The sequence below is a fragment of the Dendrobates tinctorius genome, unplaced genomic scaffold (genome assembly GCF_039654945.1).
Source record: "Dendrobates tinctorius isolate UK_male_01 unplaced genomic scaffold, ASM3965494v1 ptg000189l, whole genome shotgun sequence".
Classification (NCBI taxonomy): domain Eukaryota; kingdom Metazoa; phylum Chordata; class Amphibia; order Anura; family Dendrobatidae; genus Dendrobates; species Dendrobates tinctorius.
In genome coordinates, this window is record NW_027361856.1 from 6507783 (window position 1) to 6523423 (window position 15641).

General features: G+C 50.3%; 1 protein-coding gene across 2 annotated transcripts in view; it reads right to left on the reverse strand.

Moving 5' to 3' along the window:
- Positions 1-3536: 3536 nt before the first annotated feature.
- LOC141055666 (farnesyl pyrophosphate synthase-like) overlaps positions 3537-15641 on the reverse strand; it is a 128502-nt gene continuing 116397 nt past the window's right edge. For both annotated transcript variants that reach the window (XM_073552345.1, XM_073552344.1), the window contains 5 exons: positions 4841-4929; positions 4702-4774; positions 4553-4630; positions 4348-4482; positions 3537-4017 (listed from right to left, as the gene is read on the reverse strand). In XM_073552345.1, the coding sequence (XP_073408446.1) occupies positions 3817-4017; positions 4348-4482; positions 4553-4630; positions 4702-4774; positions 4841-4929 (576 nt within the window). In that variant the 3' untranslated portion in view covers positions 3537-3816. The remainder of the gene's footprint in view (positions 4018-4347; positions 4483-4552; positions 4631-4701; positions 4775-4840; positions 4930-15641) is intronic.

Below are 15641 nucleotides of genomic sequence, written 5' to 3' on the forward strand. Positions count from 1 at the left end.
CACACGGAGGGCGTGAGGACACAGATAAGGCGACAGGGCTAGCAATAGAGAAGGCAAGGAGCGACAGAGGACGTGGGGCCAGAATCACTTGTAATGCACAAATGACGGTCAGGCACAGCCCGGAGGAAGAGGCAGCCTGATAAGCAGAGTGCGCAGAGCACTTTCGGGTTCAAGAACCTCCAAGCCATGGAGCAGGCTGGGGAAGAGGCTGGGCTGACAGGTGTGGTTGCCTAGCAACGGGGTGCGCGTGTACCACTGAACTCAGTGCGTGCGTGCCCCCGACGGATGACAGGAGCAGGAGCCAGGGCGGGCGCGCGCCGGGACGCCGAGAGCCGGTGAGTACAGCGGGGCTCGGGGAGAGGCGGCGCGATGGATGCAGGCAGCGGCAGAGAGGCAGGAGGTGGCCGCAGCGGCGGCATGACAGGAGCTGGAGGCGGCGGCAGCATGACAATGGCCCCATAAGATGCTCCATAGAATATGCCCCATACGCTGCTCCATAGAATATGTCCCATACGCTGCTCCATAAAAGTTATGGCCCCATAAAATGCCCCATATGCCAGGTGCCGGTGTCCTGAGCAGGCGGGGACACCGACGCACTATGGGGGCCACGTGTCGATGTCTCCGCTGGCTCAGGCCCTGGCACCTGCGATATACACCTGTCCCCTTTCCACCGCTCTGTCTTCCGGGTCTTGACTGTGTCACGCTCACGCCCTGACTGGTGGGCATGAGCCAGGGGGTTGTGGCCCCACTGTGCCACAAACCAGACTGCCCTGGAAGGGGCATGACTAAGACAGCTGCCTTGGTGTCCACTGGAGCCTCTGATGGTGAGGTCAGGCTTGTGCGGCAGGCAGCTGCCAGGTGCCACTCCAGGGTGGTGCCTGGCTGTGGCTGCTGATCCCACTTGGGGAGACGGTATGGGTGACAGGCACGAGTAGCAGACAGGCAGGTGAGCACAGCGGGAAGGAGTGGTGTATGGAATAGGTAGGGTCCTGTTCAGGTGCAGGTGCAGGTACTGGCAGGAAGAAATGGAGTATGAAGTAACAGGTTTGGAACTGTTCACACAGGAGGAGAACCGCAAGGCTGCAGAGAAGAGCTGTAGAGCAGAACAAAGCAAAACCACTAGAGTACGGAACACAGGCAGAGCCGCAAGAGTACAGAGCAGGCAGAACCGCAAGAGTGCGGAGCACAGGCAGAGCCGCAAGAGTATAGAGCAGGCAGAGAAGCACGAGTGCGGAGCACAGGCAGAGGCGCAAGAGTGCGGAGCACAGGCAGAGCCGCAAGAGTGCAGAGCAAAGGCAGAGCCGCAAGAGTACGGAGCACAGGCAGACCCGCAAGAGTATGGAGCACAGGCAGAGGCGCAAGAGTACGCAGCACAGGCAGAGATGCAAGAGCACAGAGCAGGCAGAGCCGCAAGAGTGCGGAGCACAAGCAGAGCCGCAAGAGTGCAGAGCACAGGCAGAGCCGCAAGAGTGCAGAGCACAGGCAGAGCCGCAAGAGTACAGAGCACAGGCAGAGCCGCAAGAGTGCAGAGCACAGGCAGAGCCGCAAGAGTGCAGAGCACAGGCAGAGCCGCAAGAGTGCAGAGCACAGGCAGAGCCGCAAGAGTGCAGAGCACAGGCAGAGCCGCTAGAGTGCAGAGCACAGGCAGAGCCGCTAGAGTGCAGAGCACAGGCAGAGCCGCTAGAGTGCAGAGCACAGGCAGAGCCGCAAGAGTGCAGAGCACAGGCAGAGCCGCAAGAGTGCAGAGCACAGGCAGAGCCGCAAGAGTGCAGAGCACAGGCAGAGCCGCAAGAGTGCAGAGCACAGGCAGAGCCGCAAGAGTGCAGAGCACAGGCAGAGCCGCAAGAGTGCAGAGCACAGGCAGAGCCGCAAGAGTACAAAGCACAGGCAGAGCCGCAAGAGTGCAGAGCACAGGCAAAGCCGCAAGAGTGCAGAGCACAAGCAGAGCCGCAAGAGTACGGAGAGGACACAAGGCTAGACACAGCAGGGAAAGTAGCCACAGACAAGGAGACCGAGAGACAGGTAAGACTGAGTACAGACAAGGTAATGGTACGAGACAAGGCACGGGGCAAAGACACAGGGACCAGGATATTCTGCCTCCTGGAGGGCGGCAAGGACAAGTACGAAACAAGGTCAGAAGCAATAGCACAGAGACCAGGATATTCTGCCTCCTGGAGGGCAGACAGGAACAAGGCAAAGCTAGGAATCAAGCCTCCAGAGAAGGCAAAACACAGAACAAGACCTGGCATCTCAGCAGCAAGACACCGAGTTAAGACACTGCACAGGCAAGTTCCACTGGGTGGAGCTGCCCTAAATACTAGAGGCCTCTTGGTAATTGGCCAGGGACACATTAGACAGGTGCACCCTGATTCCATAAGAACCAGAGAGTTCTGGCAACGTCCCCCTATGCACACAGCCAGGAAGCATGCTGGAAGCAAGGGGCACACAGCATAGAGCTGGCCGCAGACAGAACTCACAGTATGGCCTGGAGCAGTGAGTAAGGTGGTGTGTGGGGGATGGGAGGCCATGCAGTGATGCCGGCAGGGTTGTTACAGTCTGTTCAGGCAGAGGGCACGCACTAACCACATCATCGCGCCCTCTGACCTGAACGTTACAGCGGCACGCGGCAGTGGAACGGGGACAGGTGAATATCACATGGCTCCCCCCATCCTCCCAGTCATACTCACCCCCCTCCTGGTGCGATCTCTGCAGTCCATGCTTCTCTGCTGGTCTCCGGCGCCGGCAGCTCCATCCAGTGTTCAGCGGTCACGTGGTACCACTCATTAAAGTAATGAATATGCGCATATTCATTACTTTAATGAGCAATACCATGTGATCGCGGAACACAGGAAGAGCTGCGGCTCCAGAGACCATCTGAGAAGCAGGGACTGCAGAGACTGCACCAGGAAAAGGTGAGTATGATCTGATAGCCGCGCTCCCCCGTCGAACCCCGGGACAATGACTCGAGTATAAGCCGAGAAGGGCACTTTCAGCCTAAAAAAATGGGCTGAAAATCTCGGCTTATACTCGAGTATATACGGTATATACATTTTTGAAATCAGGACAAAAAGATGATTCACAAAAGTACAATGTCACCTGCGATGATTACAAAAAATACTTTTTGTAGACCTTTATCGTTGCTAAAGTGCTGAAAATATTTTTGTGGCAACACATTTTCCTGCACTTTTACTAAATGTTACCAATTTTTACCGATTTTATAAAATTTTGTTCGTGTTTACGATCACGAATCCAAATGTGCCATATTTGTGCCGAATTTATGTTTGGCGATCGTTTTCCGAACAAATTCACTCATCGCTACTAGTGACGACTTCTGGGCTCAGTATATGTGATCGGTGGTAATGGTGACTACTTCTGTGTATGTGATCAGTGGCACTAGTGATGTCTTCAGGGCTCAGTATATGTGATCGGTGGCTCTACTGACAACTTCTGGGCTCAGTATACAGTATGTGATGGGTGGCATTGGCTCTTAGCCCTATTGTGGGCTGATGAATGTTGCAAAAGACATGGCCTCATACTTCTTGTAGAAAACCTATGTTTTTTATTTCCTCATTCTCATCTAACCCAGCAGGAGTTGCAGCTACAACTATTTACAGACGTGATCTTCAGTGTTGTGGGTCTTCAGAACAGAGAGCAGTTCTGAATCTCCCAGAATATCAAGGTGTAACACTGATACAGAGACATGCCGCAGGCACAGCCCCCCTCTCCCGATGTCAGCCATCAGCCATGGCAGAGGACATCATACAGGACCTGCCGGAGAAGCCTCTCTGGTTGGGGGGTTATATACAGTTATTGGCTTCACGTCTGCCTTTTGTAGATTTTACGTGCCAGCCCCAGGAAAATCTCTTTGGACAGACTATTGGCATGCTGAGAGATGAGGGTCTGCAGTCTATGGTAACTGTCCTCCTTGTACTGCGTGTAGACGCCCGAGAGGTCCAACTCCTCATACAACTGCTTCACCCGCTGCACCTTTTCTGTGTCATCCTGCCCATAGTTCTCCTGGTAACAAAAGCAAGGGTTAATGCACAGAATGGGAGATGGCGTGAAGGCCACCAAGACTGATAATTGGTGGGCTGTGATGTAGTGTACGGCGGAGGAGACGGCCACTCTCTGGTGGGGTGTGACGTGGTGTACAGCGGAGGACACGGCTGCTCTCTGGAGGGGTGTGACGTAGTGTACGGCGGAGGAGACGACTGCTCTCTGGTGGGGTGTGACGTAATGTACGGCTGCTCTCTGGTGGGGTGTGACGTAGTGTATGGCAGAGGTGATGGCTGCTATCTGGTGGGTTGTGATGTAGTCTGTGGCAGGGTTGACTGCGCCCCTCTATACCTGGAGGACGTCCCGCTGTTCAGGGGTCACTCTCTTCAGGGCCTCCACCACCAGCCAGCAGCACTTGTTGTCCTGGATGTCGGTCCCGATCTTCCCTGTGATATTGGGGTCCCCGTAACAGTCCAGATAATCATTCTGGCCACATACAAGAACATTAATATCCATAGATATTGAGGTCACCACACCCCACCATCACCCACCTCACCTGGATCTGGAAGAACTCGCCCATTTCCAGCAGGATAGTTTTGGCGTTCTGGTGATCGTCCTCGCCGTCTATCCCGGCCTAAGAGGAGAGAAGACGGGTAACATCTGACTGCCCGATCCTCCGTCGGAGCAGCAGCCCCATATACACACCATATACATGGCGGCAGCCACCGGCAGATAGAAGGTGTAGAAGGCAGTCTTGTACTTCACAATGGACTTATACCTAAAAGAGATACAGGTGTGAGATGCTGAAGGAAAAAACAGGGCAAGAAAACGGGGCGTCACTCACCTGCTCTCTGTGTACCGATCCAAATCAACCTTCCCCGGCTGAGTCGTGATCAGGTCCAGTGTCTGCCCCAGCTCCATCTGATAGGAGGTCTGCGAGAAGAGAGAGCGTGACTGCCAGACACAGCGCCCCCTCCCCGCACAGTGGTATGTACCGCCTGCCCCAGCTCCGTATGATAGGTCTGCGAGCAGAAGAGAAGTGGTACATTATGTCAGGCATAGCACCCCTGTCTCCGCACAGTGGTACATACCCCCTGGTTCAGCACCCCCCTAACAGTGGCATGCACACCCAGGCAGAGCACCTCCCCAGCACAGGGGAAGATACCAATAGGTACATTGCTTCCCACACAGTGGTATGTACACCCAGGCACAACACCCCTCTCACCACCCCCGCACAGTGGAACGTGCCAGTAGGTACATCGCCTCTCTCACATTGGTATTTTCACCCAGGCACAACACCCCTCCCACCACCCCCGCACTGTGGAACGTACCAAGTAGGTACAACGCTCTCCTCACAGTGGAAAGTGCAGCCAGGTACATCGCCCCGTCAGGAAAATATACATTCTTGCATAAATAACCAAAGCACCTATCCAGAACTTCCTGCTGCATCGCCTTAGGTTTTGAAGGACATGCTGCCCCTCCCCCATTAGGTTTGGCAGTGTACACACGAAGCCCCAGGTGCAGGCACAGCTCACAAACATCCCCCTCAGAGCTGAATGGGGAGGTAGTACCCATAGCCGAGCAGGCTGATGGGAGTGTGGTAATCCCCGGGGAGATGGCCTACATAGCTGCTGTCACCCACAGGCAGAGTGCCCAAAGTGAAGGTAATGCCCTGCCTTCAGGTCCCTCTTCAGAGGGATGACTGAACCAGAGGCGGACCCAGAGCAGGTCCCAGAGGGTCCCCATGAGGAAGGGACCTTAACATTGCTTCTGGATGCCTCCAGCCAGGAGTTCCAGGCTGCTCTGCACTCAGATGCGAGCCTGGAGGCCCTGAGAAACCTCGCCGAGAAGCCCACCTCCAAGACTGATAAGATTAGGGTGTTGTGGGAACAAGGGAGGTCGTATCCGGAGAGTTCTCAGTAGATCCCAAAAGGAGTCGTTGAGGGAATGACAGCTGGTCATCCCGTACCAATTTAGGGGTGATTTGTTATGGATTGCCCATGAGATTCTAAAACTAAGACCCGACTGTCTCAACCGTTCTACTGGTACAAATTGCGGACAGATGTAACAAACTACTGCCGCTCCTGTATCACCTGTCAAAGAGTGGGGAAGTCAGGGCCTGCTCCCAAGGCTCCATGATCTCTTTGCCAGCGATAGAGGAGCCTTTCCACAGGATCGCTGTGGACATTGTGGGACACTGGCTATACCCAGCAGCTCTGGAAAGCAGTACATCTTTACTGTGGTAGACTATGGTACCCGGAGGCAGTGGTTCTGTCCTTAACTAGGGCATATAAGGTGGCGGATGCCCTGATGGCCATCTTTTCACGAGTAGGATTTCCCAGGGAGATGCTTATCGACCAGAGAACTCAATTCATGTCTCGCCTAATGGAGGCTCTCTGTAAGAAAATGCAGGTTAAGCGTCTGGTATCAAGCGCGTATCACCCCCAAACCAATGTTTTGTGCGAGCGCTTCACCGGTATACTCAAACAGATGCTAAGAATGCTGGTTGAGACCTAAGGATGCGACTGGGAGCGGTACCTCCCACACCTGCTATTCGCTTACTGAGAGGTTCAGCAGGCCTCCTGTACGGCAGGCGAATCCAGGGACCCGTTGGGTTGGTAAGGGAATCCTGGGAAGAAGAGCCAAGCACTTTAGAAGCGTCCATCGTGGAATATGTCATACGCTTCCGTGACAAGATGCAGACCTTGACGCAGTTGGTACATGACAACATGGCGCAGGACCAGGCTAACCAGAAGCACTGATATGACCAGAGTGAAGGGGAGCGGACCTACCAGGTAGGTCAGAAGGTGTGGGTGCTGGTGCCCGTACCAAGGGATAGGCTTCAGGCGGCTTAGGAAGGCCCGTACGTCGTACACCAACAGCTCAACCCAGTCACCTACGTGGTCACTCTCGACCATGCTCATAGTGGGCAGAAGGCCTTCAACGTCAATATGATAAAAGCCCATCAAGAACTTGGAGCCTGCATCTTTCCGGTCGCAACCTGCCCGAGGATGGGGAGGAGGACCCCCTCCTGGACATGTTGGCCCAAGCTAAAGCCGGCAGGGTCCATAGAGGAAGTGGAGGTAAGCACCTTGCTACCCGCACACCAGCGGACGCAGTTGCGATCCACACTGGAAAACTTCAGGGCCGTGTTTACCAACAGACCTAGAAGGACTGAGATAGCGGTACACGAGGTAGACACCGGGAATCATGCCCCTCTACGGTGGACATCCTATCGGATCTTGGATGAGGTGCAGTACGTCATCCACCAGGAGATCGATGAGATGTTGCAGCTGGAGGTGATTAAGCGGTCCAAGAGCACATGGGCCTCACCTGTATTCCTGGTGCCAAAGAAGGATTGGACAACCCAGTTCTCTGCAGGCTACAGGGGGCACAATGCCATACCAGCCTCCGATGCGCACCCAATGCCACGCATCGAGGAGCTGCTTGAGCGGTTAGCTGGCGCGCACTCTCTGTCCATTATGGATCTGAGTCGAGGCACAGAATTCCTTCTTTTATCACCCTGTTCGGACTGTACGAGTCCACGGTCATGCCTTTTGGCATGAAGAATGCCCTTGTCACATTCTTGCAGATGGTAAACCACCTGCTTGAGGGACTGGAGAGGTGCGCGGTGGTGTATCTGGATGACATTGCCGTCTTCAGTTCAACCTGGGAAAAACACCTTCAGCATCTCCAGAGGTGCTCGGGCGCATCCACCAAGCAGGCCTGACCCACAAGCCGGGAAAGTGCCAGATGGGCATGAGCGAGGTTCACTACCTGGGACACCGGGTAGGCGGGGGGAGTTCTATGAGGCCAGAGCCTAAGAAAGTGGACGCTATTGCGTCCTGGCCCACCCCCAGGATCAAGAAGCAGATGATGTCCTTCTTGGGAACTGCAGGGTACTATAGGCGCTTTGTACAAAACTATAGTAGCCTTGCAAAACCCTTGATGGAACTCACCCGGAAAAAGCTACACCATACAGTCAATTGGACAAACAACGGTGAGGTGGCTTTTAGCGCTTTGAAAACAGATCTGAGCATCTCTCCTGTGCCAAGGGCAGTCGACAGCAGTCGGCCATTCTTAGTACAGACCGACGACAGTGAGTTTGGCCTCGGTGCTGAGCTCAACTAGGTCGACTCGAGGAACCAAGAGCACCCCGTGTTATACCTGAGCCAGTACCTGGCCTATTCCACCATAGAGGAGTGCCTGGCCATGGTTTGGGCAGCTGCAATGTTTGCAGCCCTACCTGTACGGACGCACCTTCACCGTGTTGCCCAACCACAACCCCCTGAGTTGGCTGCAGACCATGTCTGGTACCAATGGAAGGTTGCTAAGCTGGAGTCTTGCCCTCCAGCAATACGACTTTACCGTTAGACATAAAAAGGGCAGCGAGCATAGCAACGCTGACGGCTTTTCCCGGCGGGGCAAGTCCACAGAGATGCGCCCCTAGGAGTACCGAGAGGTCCAGCCTCCATAGCGCACTACAAACGAGAGAGGTGTCCGGAAAATATGCGTTTTTCCATAAATAACCGAATCACCTATCCAAAACCTCCTGCTGCATCGCCTTGGTTTTTAAAGGACATGCTGCCCCTCCCCCGTTAGGTCTGGGCAGTGTACACACGAATCTCCAGGTGCAGGCACAGCTCACAAACATCCCCCTCACAGCTGCACCAGATCTCTCATTCTCCCTGATAGAATGTCCACTCGCCTCTCTCTGCAGGTAAACCAGTATTATGAATGGGTCACCGAGGAGTATGGCAGGAATGGGCTAAGCCACCAAAAAAACAGAGAGGTTGGAAACTAAGCGGATTGCAGACCCCTGATCCTGTTCACACAACTAGCAGTAACCGTGGAGCGTACCTACGATGCCCTAGACGCCTCGGCACAGCCGGAGAGCTAACTAAGCATAAAGCAAGAAAGGTGAAATCTAAACTGCCCCGGAGCAGACCCCAAAAGGAATAGATAGCCCCCAAACATATATTGTTGGTGAGACAAGATGAAACACAAACGCAGGCAGAAAAATAGACTGAGCAAATGATGGGGCCCACACTGACTAGACAGGACAGGAAAGGAAAGACACTGTCTGCAATCACGCAAAAACCCTGAAAAATCCAACACGTCTGATGTACAAAAAAAAAACACTGAAGTCACACGACTTCGCCCCCACTATATCAGCACTCCGGTATCAATTGGAAGCAAAGCAAAAGAGACCTATATAACAGGGGACTAAACAAACTGACACAGGCTGTAACATATGGAGCGGTGGTCCAGCACAGCCCCCAGAGGAGCAAGCTGAACCCACACAACAAGCAGAGAGAGACAAAACCAGATCAGATGCAAAGGATTAGCAACTGAACCACTTAGCTGAATAATGCAGGACCAGGGCAGGAGACATCAGACCTCTGAATGCACAGGAAAGCAATCACCAGCAGAGATTGCAGGAAGTCTGCAGACTTAAATACTCCAATCAGTAACCCCAGATCTCCAATCATCATCCTCCTCAGATGGCAAACCTCTGTCAATCTGGCCAGCTCCACTACCTCCAGTAACCACCGGAGGGAGCAGAGGGAGCTTCGGCTCAGAAGTCAGAGCCAGAGAATTCACAACAACCAGCTTTGTGTAATGTGAGCTCCTGACTGGTAAATCTGGCTTTGTTTAAGCACGTTTCTTTGTTCCTTCAAACTTAAATTTAATATCACAGAATAGTCACAGAGGTAGGACAAATATATTTATGGAGTCTGCAAAAGTTAAGCTATTCATAGCAGCGTTTTGTAGCTTATGCGGACGCCAGAAACTGAGAAAAGGATTTCTGCCTGCCGGCACCACCCAGACTCGTCATGTCTTGTCTTGAATAAAAGATAATATCGTAAAAAGAAAAATGATTCCCCCGTCGTCTCTTTCTGAGGTTTTCACCCAGAGTTATGACAAATAGAAGTTTTTAAGAACTTTTTAAAAGGGGGCGGATATCCTCTAGCTCAGCCCCCCCAGTGAGGTCAGCAAGGGAAAGGTATAAATCTAGGATGCTAGATTAGGAAGTTGTCTTTTGCCTGGGGAATCAGCTGCAGGAAGCTGTGCAATTGTGTCCTTTGTTCTGGGAAGCTTCCCCCCTCCCATCCACACGGCATACCAGTGACCGAGATGTGGAAGTTCTTATTTCTGTCTGTATATACTGTATTTTGTCTCTTTTGTAACATCTTTTGTATTTTTGCAAACACTGCCTATATTTTCTGGAGTAAATCTATAAAATTTACTAGTTTCATTTTCCTTGCTGTAAGAACGAACTGCCTCAACCTCCCGCGCTAAATTACGCTACCTTGTGGGTGGGCTCCTGACCAGATATTGGTTTTCATGTCAAACGAGGAGCTGGTGGCAGAAAGTGTTTTGGGGGATTTGAGAGACCCTGGCAGTGACGGAACGGAGGTTTCTAGGTATTTCCAGCCTGAAACTGGGGATATACATACCGCCCTCACTGCAGAATGCCAAAAAGCCTGTACACGGCAAAAGCAGCCTTTCTGGCGACTACTTACCCTAGATGTAGTTCCCTGACTCACCTGAGGATAAGGGGGCGCCAGAGAGCTAAAAGTTCCTAACCGGAACTGGAAAGTGGGATAGACAATTAAATCCCTGACACCCCCTACACAGTGGTATGTACGCACAGGCACAGCACACCTCCCCCTCAGAGTGGAACGTGTCGTCAGGTACATCGCCCCCCTCACAGTGGAGCGTGCCGCCAGGTACATTGGGTACGGAAAGACTTCAGACCCCTTTAAACTTTTCACTCTGTTTCATTGCAGCGATTTGGTAAATTAAAAAAAGTTAATTTTTTTCTCATTAATGTACACTCTTCACCCCATCTTGACTGAAAAAAAAAAAAAAAAAAAAAAAAATGTAGAAATTTTTGCAAATTTCTTAAAAAAGGAAAACTAACATATCACATGGTCATAAGCATTCTGACCCTTTGCTCAGTATTGAGTAGAAGCACCCTTTTGAGCTAGTACAGCCATGAGTCTTCTTGGGAATGATGCAACAAGTTTTTCACACCTGGATTTGGGGATCCTCTGCCATTCTTCCTTGCAAAACCTCTCGAGTTCTGTCAGGTTGGATGGTGAACGCTGGTGGACAGCAATTTTCAGGTCTCTCCAGAGATGCTCAATAGGGTTTAGGTCAGGGCTTTGGCTGGGCCAGTCAAAAATGGTCACAGAGTTGTTCTGAAGCCACTCCTTTTTTATTTTAGCTGTATGCTTAGGCCTGTTTCATACTTCCGTTTTTGTGTCCGCCAAACAGATCCGTTTCCGTTTTTTTGACGGAAACTGATGCAAACGGATCCGTTTTTAAAAAAACGGATCCGTTTTTTTGACGGATCCGCGGTAACCACTAATGGAAGTCTATGGGACAAAAAAAACGGATCCTGCAAAAAATGGCGGATCCGTTTTTTTACGGAAACCAACGGATTTTGACGGATTTGAAAAAACGGAAGTGTGAAACAGGCCTTAGGGTCATTGTCTTGTTGGAAAGTGAACCTTTGTCCAAGTCTGAGGTCCAGAGCACTCTGGAAGAGGTTTTCATCCAGGATATATCTGTACTTAGCCACATTCATGTTTCCTTCAATTGTAACCAGTCCTCCCGTCCCGGCAGCTGAAAAACACCCCCATAACATGATGCTGCCACCACGTTTGACTGCTGGGATTGTATTGGGCAGGTGATTAGCAGTGCCTGGTTTTCTCTACACACACCGCTTAAAATTATCACCAATAAGTTCTATCCTCATCTCATCAGAACAGAGAATCTTATTTCTTATAGTCTGAGTCCTTCATGTGTGTTTTAGCAAACTCTATGCGGGCATTCATATGTTTGGGACTGAGGAGAGGCTTCTGTTGTGTCACTCTGCCATAAAGGGCCGACTGGTGGAGGGCAGCAGTGATAGTTGACTTTGTGGAACTTTCTCCCATCTCCCTACTGCATCTGTGGAGCTCAGCTACGGTGATCTTGGGGGTCTTCTTTACCTCTCTCACTAAGGTTCTTCTCCCACGATTGCTCAGTTTGGCTGGACGGCCAGGTCTAGGAAGACTTCTGGTGGTCTCAAACTTCTTCCATTTAAGGATTATGGAGGCCACTGTGCTCTTAGGAACCTGGAGTACTGCAAAAATTATTTTGTAACCTTGGCCAGATGTGTACCTTGCCACAATTCTGTCTCTGAGCTCCTTGGCCAGTTCCTTTGACCTCATGATTCTCATTTGGTCTGATATGCACTGTGAGCTGTGAGATCTTATATAGACAGGAGTGTGCCTTCACAAATCAAGTCCTATCAGTTTAATTAACCCCTTTCTGCCATCTGCCGTACTATCCTGTCCATGTGCCCCAGCACAATTAGACCATGGACAGGAGAGTACATCATGGCAATCGGCCGCACTCACAGGGGGAGCGCGGTCGATTGCGGCTTGGTGTCAGCTGATTCTCACAGCTGACACCCGGTACTAAGTGCCAGGATCGGACACTGTCCGCTTCCGGCACTTTAACCCCCAAAACACTATGATCAAACACAATCGCATCATTCCGGTGCCGGCACACGGGCTGAGAGCCCCTCTGCCTTGGGATCGGAGACCCCACGGCGTGTCGCGGGATGCCGATCACTGCTATGGTAACCAGATGTCGTCATGACGGCTTCAGGGTTACCAGAGCCGAGAAACTTCCTGTCATGCGCAGTGAATGATCAGGAATTCTCTCAGGTCAGCGTGCAGGGATTGCAGCGCTGACAGCTTATATGGCATGCAGATGCTGCTTCATCTGCATGCCATATAAGAGATCAGCCTACACAAAATGATTGTCCCATAACGTTCTAACAAAAAAAAAAAAAAACTTGGTTCCAATATTGTGCTGATGTAAAGTAAACATGGGGGAAAAGTTATTAACCATTTTGTGCGATATGACTCTCTGATTTAAGGGCATACAATTAACTATTTTGAAAATTGCAAAATTTTCAAAAATTTTTGCCAAATTTCTGTTTTTTTTCACAAATAAACGCAAGTAATATCAAAGAAATGTTACAATTATCATGAAGTACAATATGTCACGAGAAAACAATGTCAGAATCACCGGGATCCATGGAAACGTTTGAGAGTTATTACCTCATAAAGGTACAGTGGTCAGAATTATAAAAATTGGCCCGGTCATTAACATGCAAACCACCCTTGGGGATAAAGGGGTTAAACACAGCTGAACTCCAATGAAGGAGTAGAAACATCTCGAGGATCACAAGGAAATGGACAGCATGTGACTTCAATAAGAGTGTCTGAGCAAAGGGTCTGAATATTTATGACCATGTGATATTTCAGTTTTTCTTTTTTTTTTTAATAAATTTGCAAAAATTTCTACATTTCTGTTTCTTTCAGTCAAGATGGCGTTGCAGAGTGTACATTAATGAAAAAAAATGAACTTTTCTGCATTTACCAAATGACTGCAATGAAACAAAAGAGTGAAAAATTTAAAGGGGTCTAAATACTTTCCAAACCCACTGTACACCGCCCCCCTCACAGTGGTATGTACACCCAGGCACATCCCACCCTTCCCACAGTGGTACATACTGCCAGCGCCAGGCACAACGCCCCCCCCCCCCCTTACACACACACACACACACACACACACACACACACACACACACACAGTGGTTCACACATCCGGAAACATCGCATAGTGGTACGTACTGCCAGACACAACGCTCCTACCTCCCTCGCACAGTGGTACATACATCCAGGTACACCACCTCTTCACAGTGGTATGTACAGTACAGACCAAAAGTTTGGACACACCTTCTCATTCAAAGAGTTTTCATTATTTTCATGACTATGAAAATTGTAGATTCACTCAGAAGGCATCAAAACTATGAATTAACACTTGTGGAATTCTATATATATATATATAAGTAACAAAAAAGTGTGAAACAACTGAAAATATGTCTTATATTCTAGGTTCTTCAAAGTAGCCACCTTTTGCTGTGATTACTGCTTTGCACACTCTTGGCATTCTCTTGATGAGCTTCAAGAGGTAGTCACCGGAAATGGTCTTCCAACAGTCTTTGAAGGAGTTCCCAGAGATGCTTAGCACTTGTTGGCCCTTTTGCCTTCACTCTGCGGTCCAGCTCACCCCAAACCATCTTGATTGGGTTCAGGTCTGGTCACTGTGGAGGCCAGGTCATCTGGCGTAGCACCCCATCACTCTCCATCTTGGTCAAATAGCCCTTACACAGCCTGGAGGTGTGTTTGGGGTCATTGTCCTGTTGAAAAATAAATGATGGTCCAAATAAACACAAACCGGATGGAATAGCATGCCGCTGCAAGATGCTGTGGTAGCCATGCTGGTTCAGTATGCCTTCAATTTTGAATAAATCCCCAACAGTGTCACAAGCAAAGCACCCCCACACCATCACACCTTCTCCTCCATGCTTCACGGTGGGAACCAGACATTTAGAGTCCATCCGTTCACCTTTTCTGCATCGCACAAAGACACGGTGGTTGGAACCAAAGATCTCAAATTTGGACTCATCAGACCAAAGCACAGATTTCTACTGGTCTAATGTCCATTCCTGTCTCTTCTGCTTGTTGCCTGTCCTTAGCAGTGGTATCCTAGCAGCTATTTTACCATGAAGGCCTGCTGCACAAAGTCTCCTCATAACAGTTGTTGTAGAGATGTGTCTGCTGCTAGGACTCTGTGTGGCATTGACCTGATCTCTAATCTGAGCTGCTGTTAACCTGCGATTTCTGAGGCTGGGGACTCGGATGAACTTATCCTCAGCAGCAGAGGTGACTCTTGGTTCTTTCCTGGGCCAGTCCTCATGTGAGCCAGTTTCTTTGTAGCGCTTGATGGTTTTTGCCACTACACTTGGGGACGCTTTCAAAGTTTTCCCAATTTTTCGGACTGACTGTCCTTTACTTCTTAAAGTAATGATGGCCACACGTTTTTCTTTACTTAGAATTTGTATTATGGCAAGAAAAAAAGCAGCTAACAGTCTATTCAGTAGGACTATCAGCTGTGTATCCACCAGACTTCTGCACAACACAACTGATAGTCACAACCCCATTTATAAGGCAAGAAATCCCACTTATTAAACCTAACAGGGCACACCTGTGAAGTGAAAACCATTTCCGGTGACTACCTCTTGAAGCTCATCAAGAGAATGCCAAGAGTGTGCAAAGCAGTAATCAAATACAAACCAGACAGGCCTAAATGCATCTGCACTAATACAGGGTGCAGCGGACCCAAGTATAATGGCAGCTGCACAGGTGCATAAATACCAAATGAAACAGCCAGCCTACAATCAGGGATTGGCCGTGTGGTACACCAGTGCAAAAGAAATAATCCGCATGTGGGAGTGTTCACACAGGGAATGCAGGGCTTCTGGTTCACAACCTCTTAGTAACACCATATAGGGGGGCTGCCCAGTGCCAACTAGAATGCATCCCGTGTGAACAGAGGCCACAAGTTTGCAGAACCATTTGGGCCCAACTGCACCTAGAAAGAAATATAAAAAGTGCACAAAAAACATATGAATATATGTAAGGTATTCGTTGATATTAAGGCCTTAATATGGAAGATGGCAAACTGCGTCAAAGTTCCTTACACTTGCCAGTCCTACTCTAACATGAAAACCT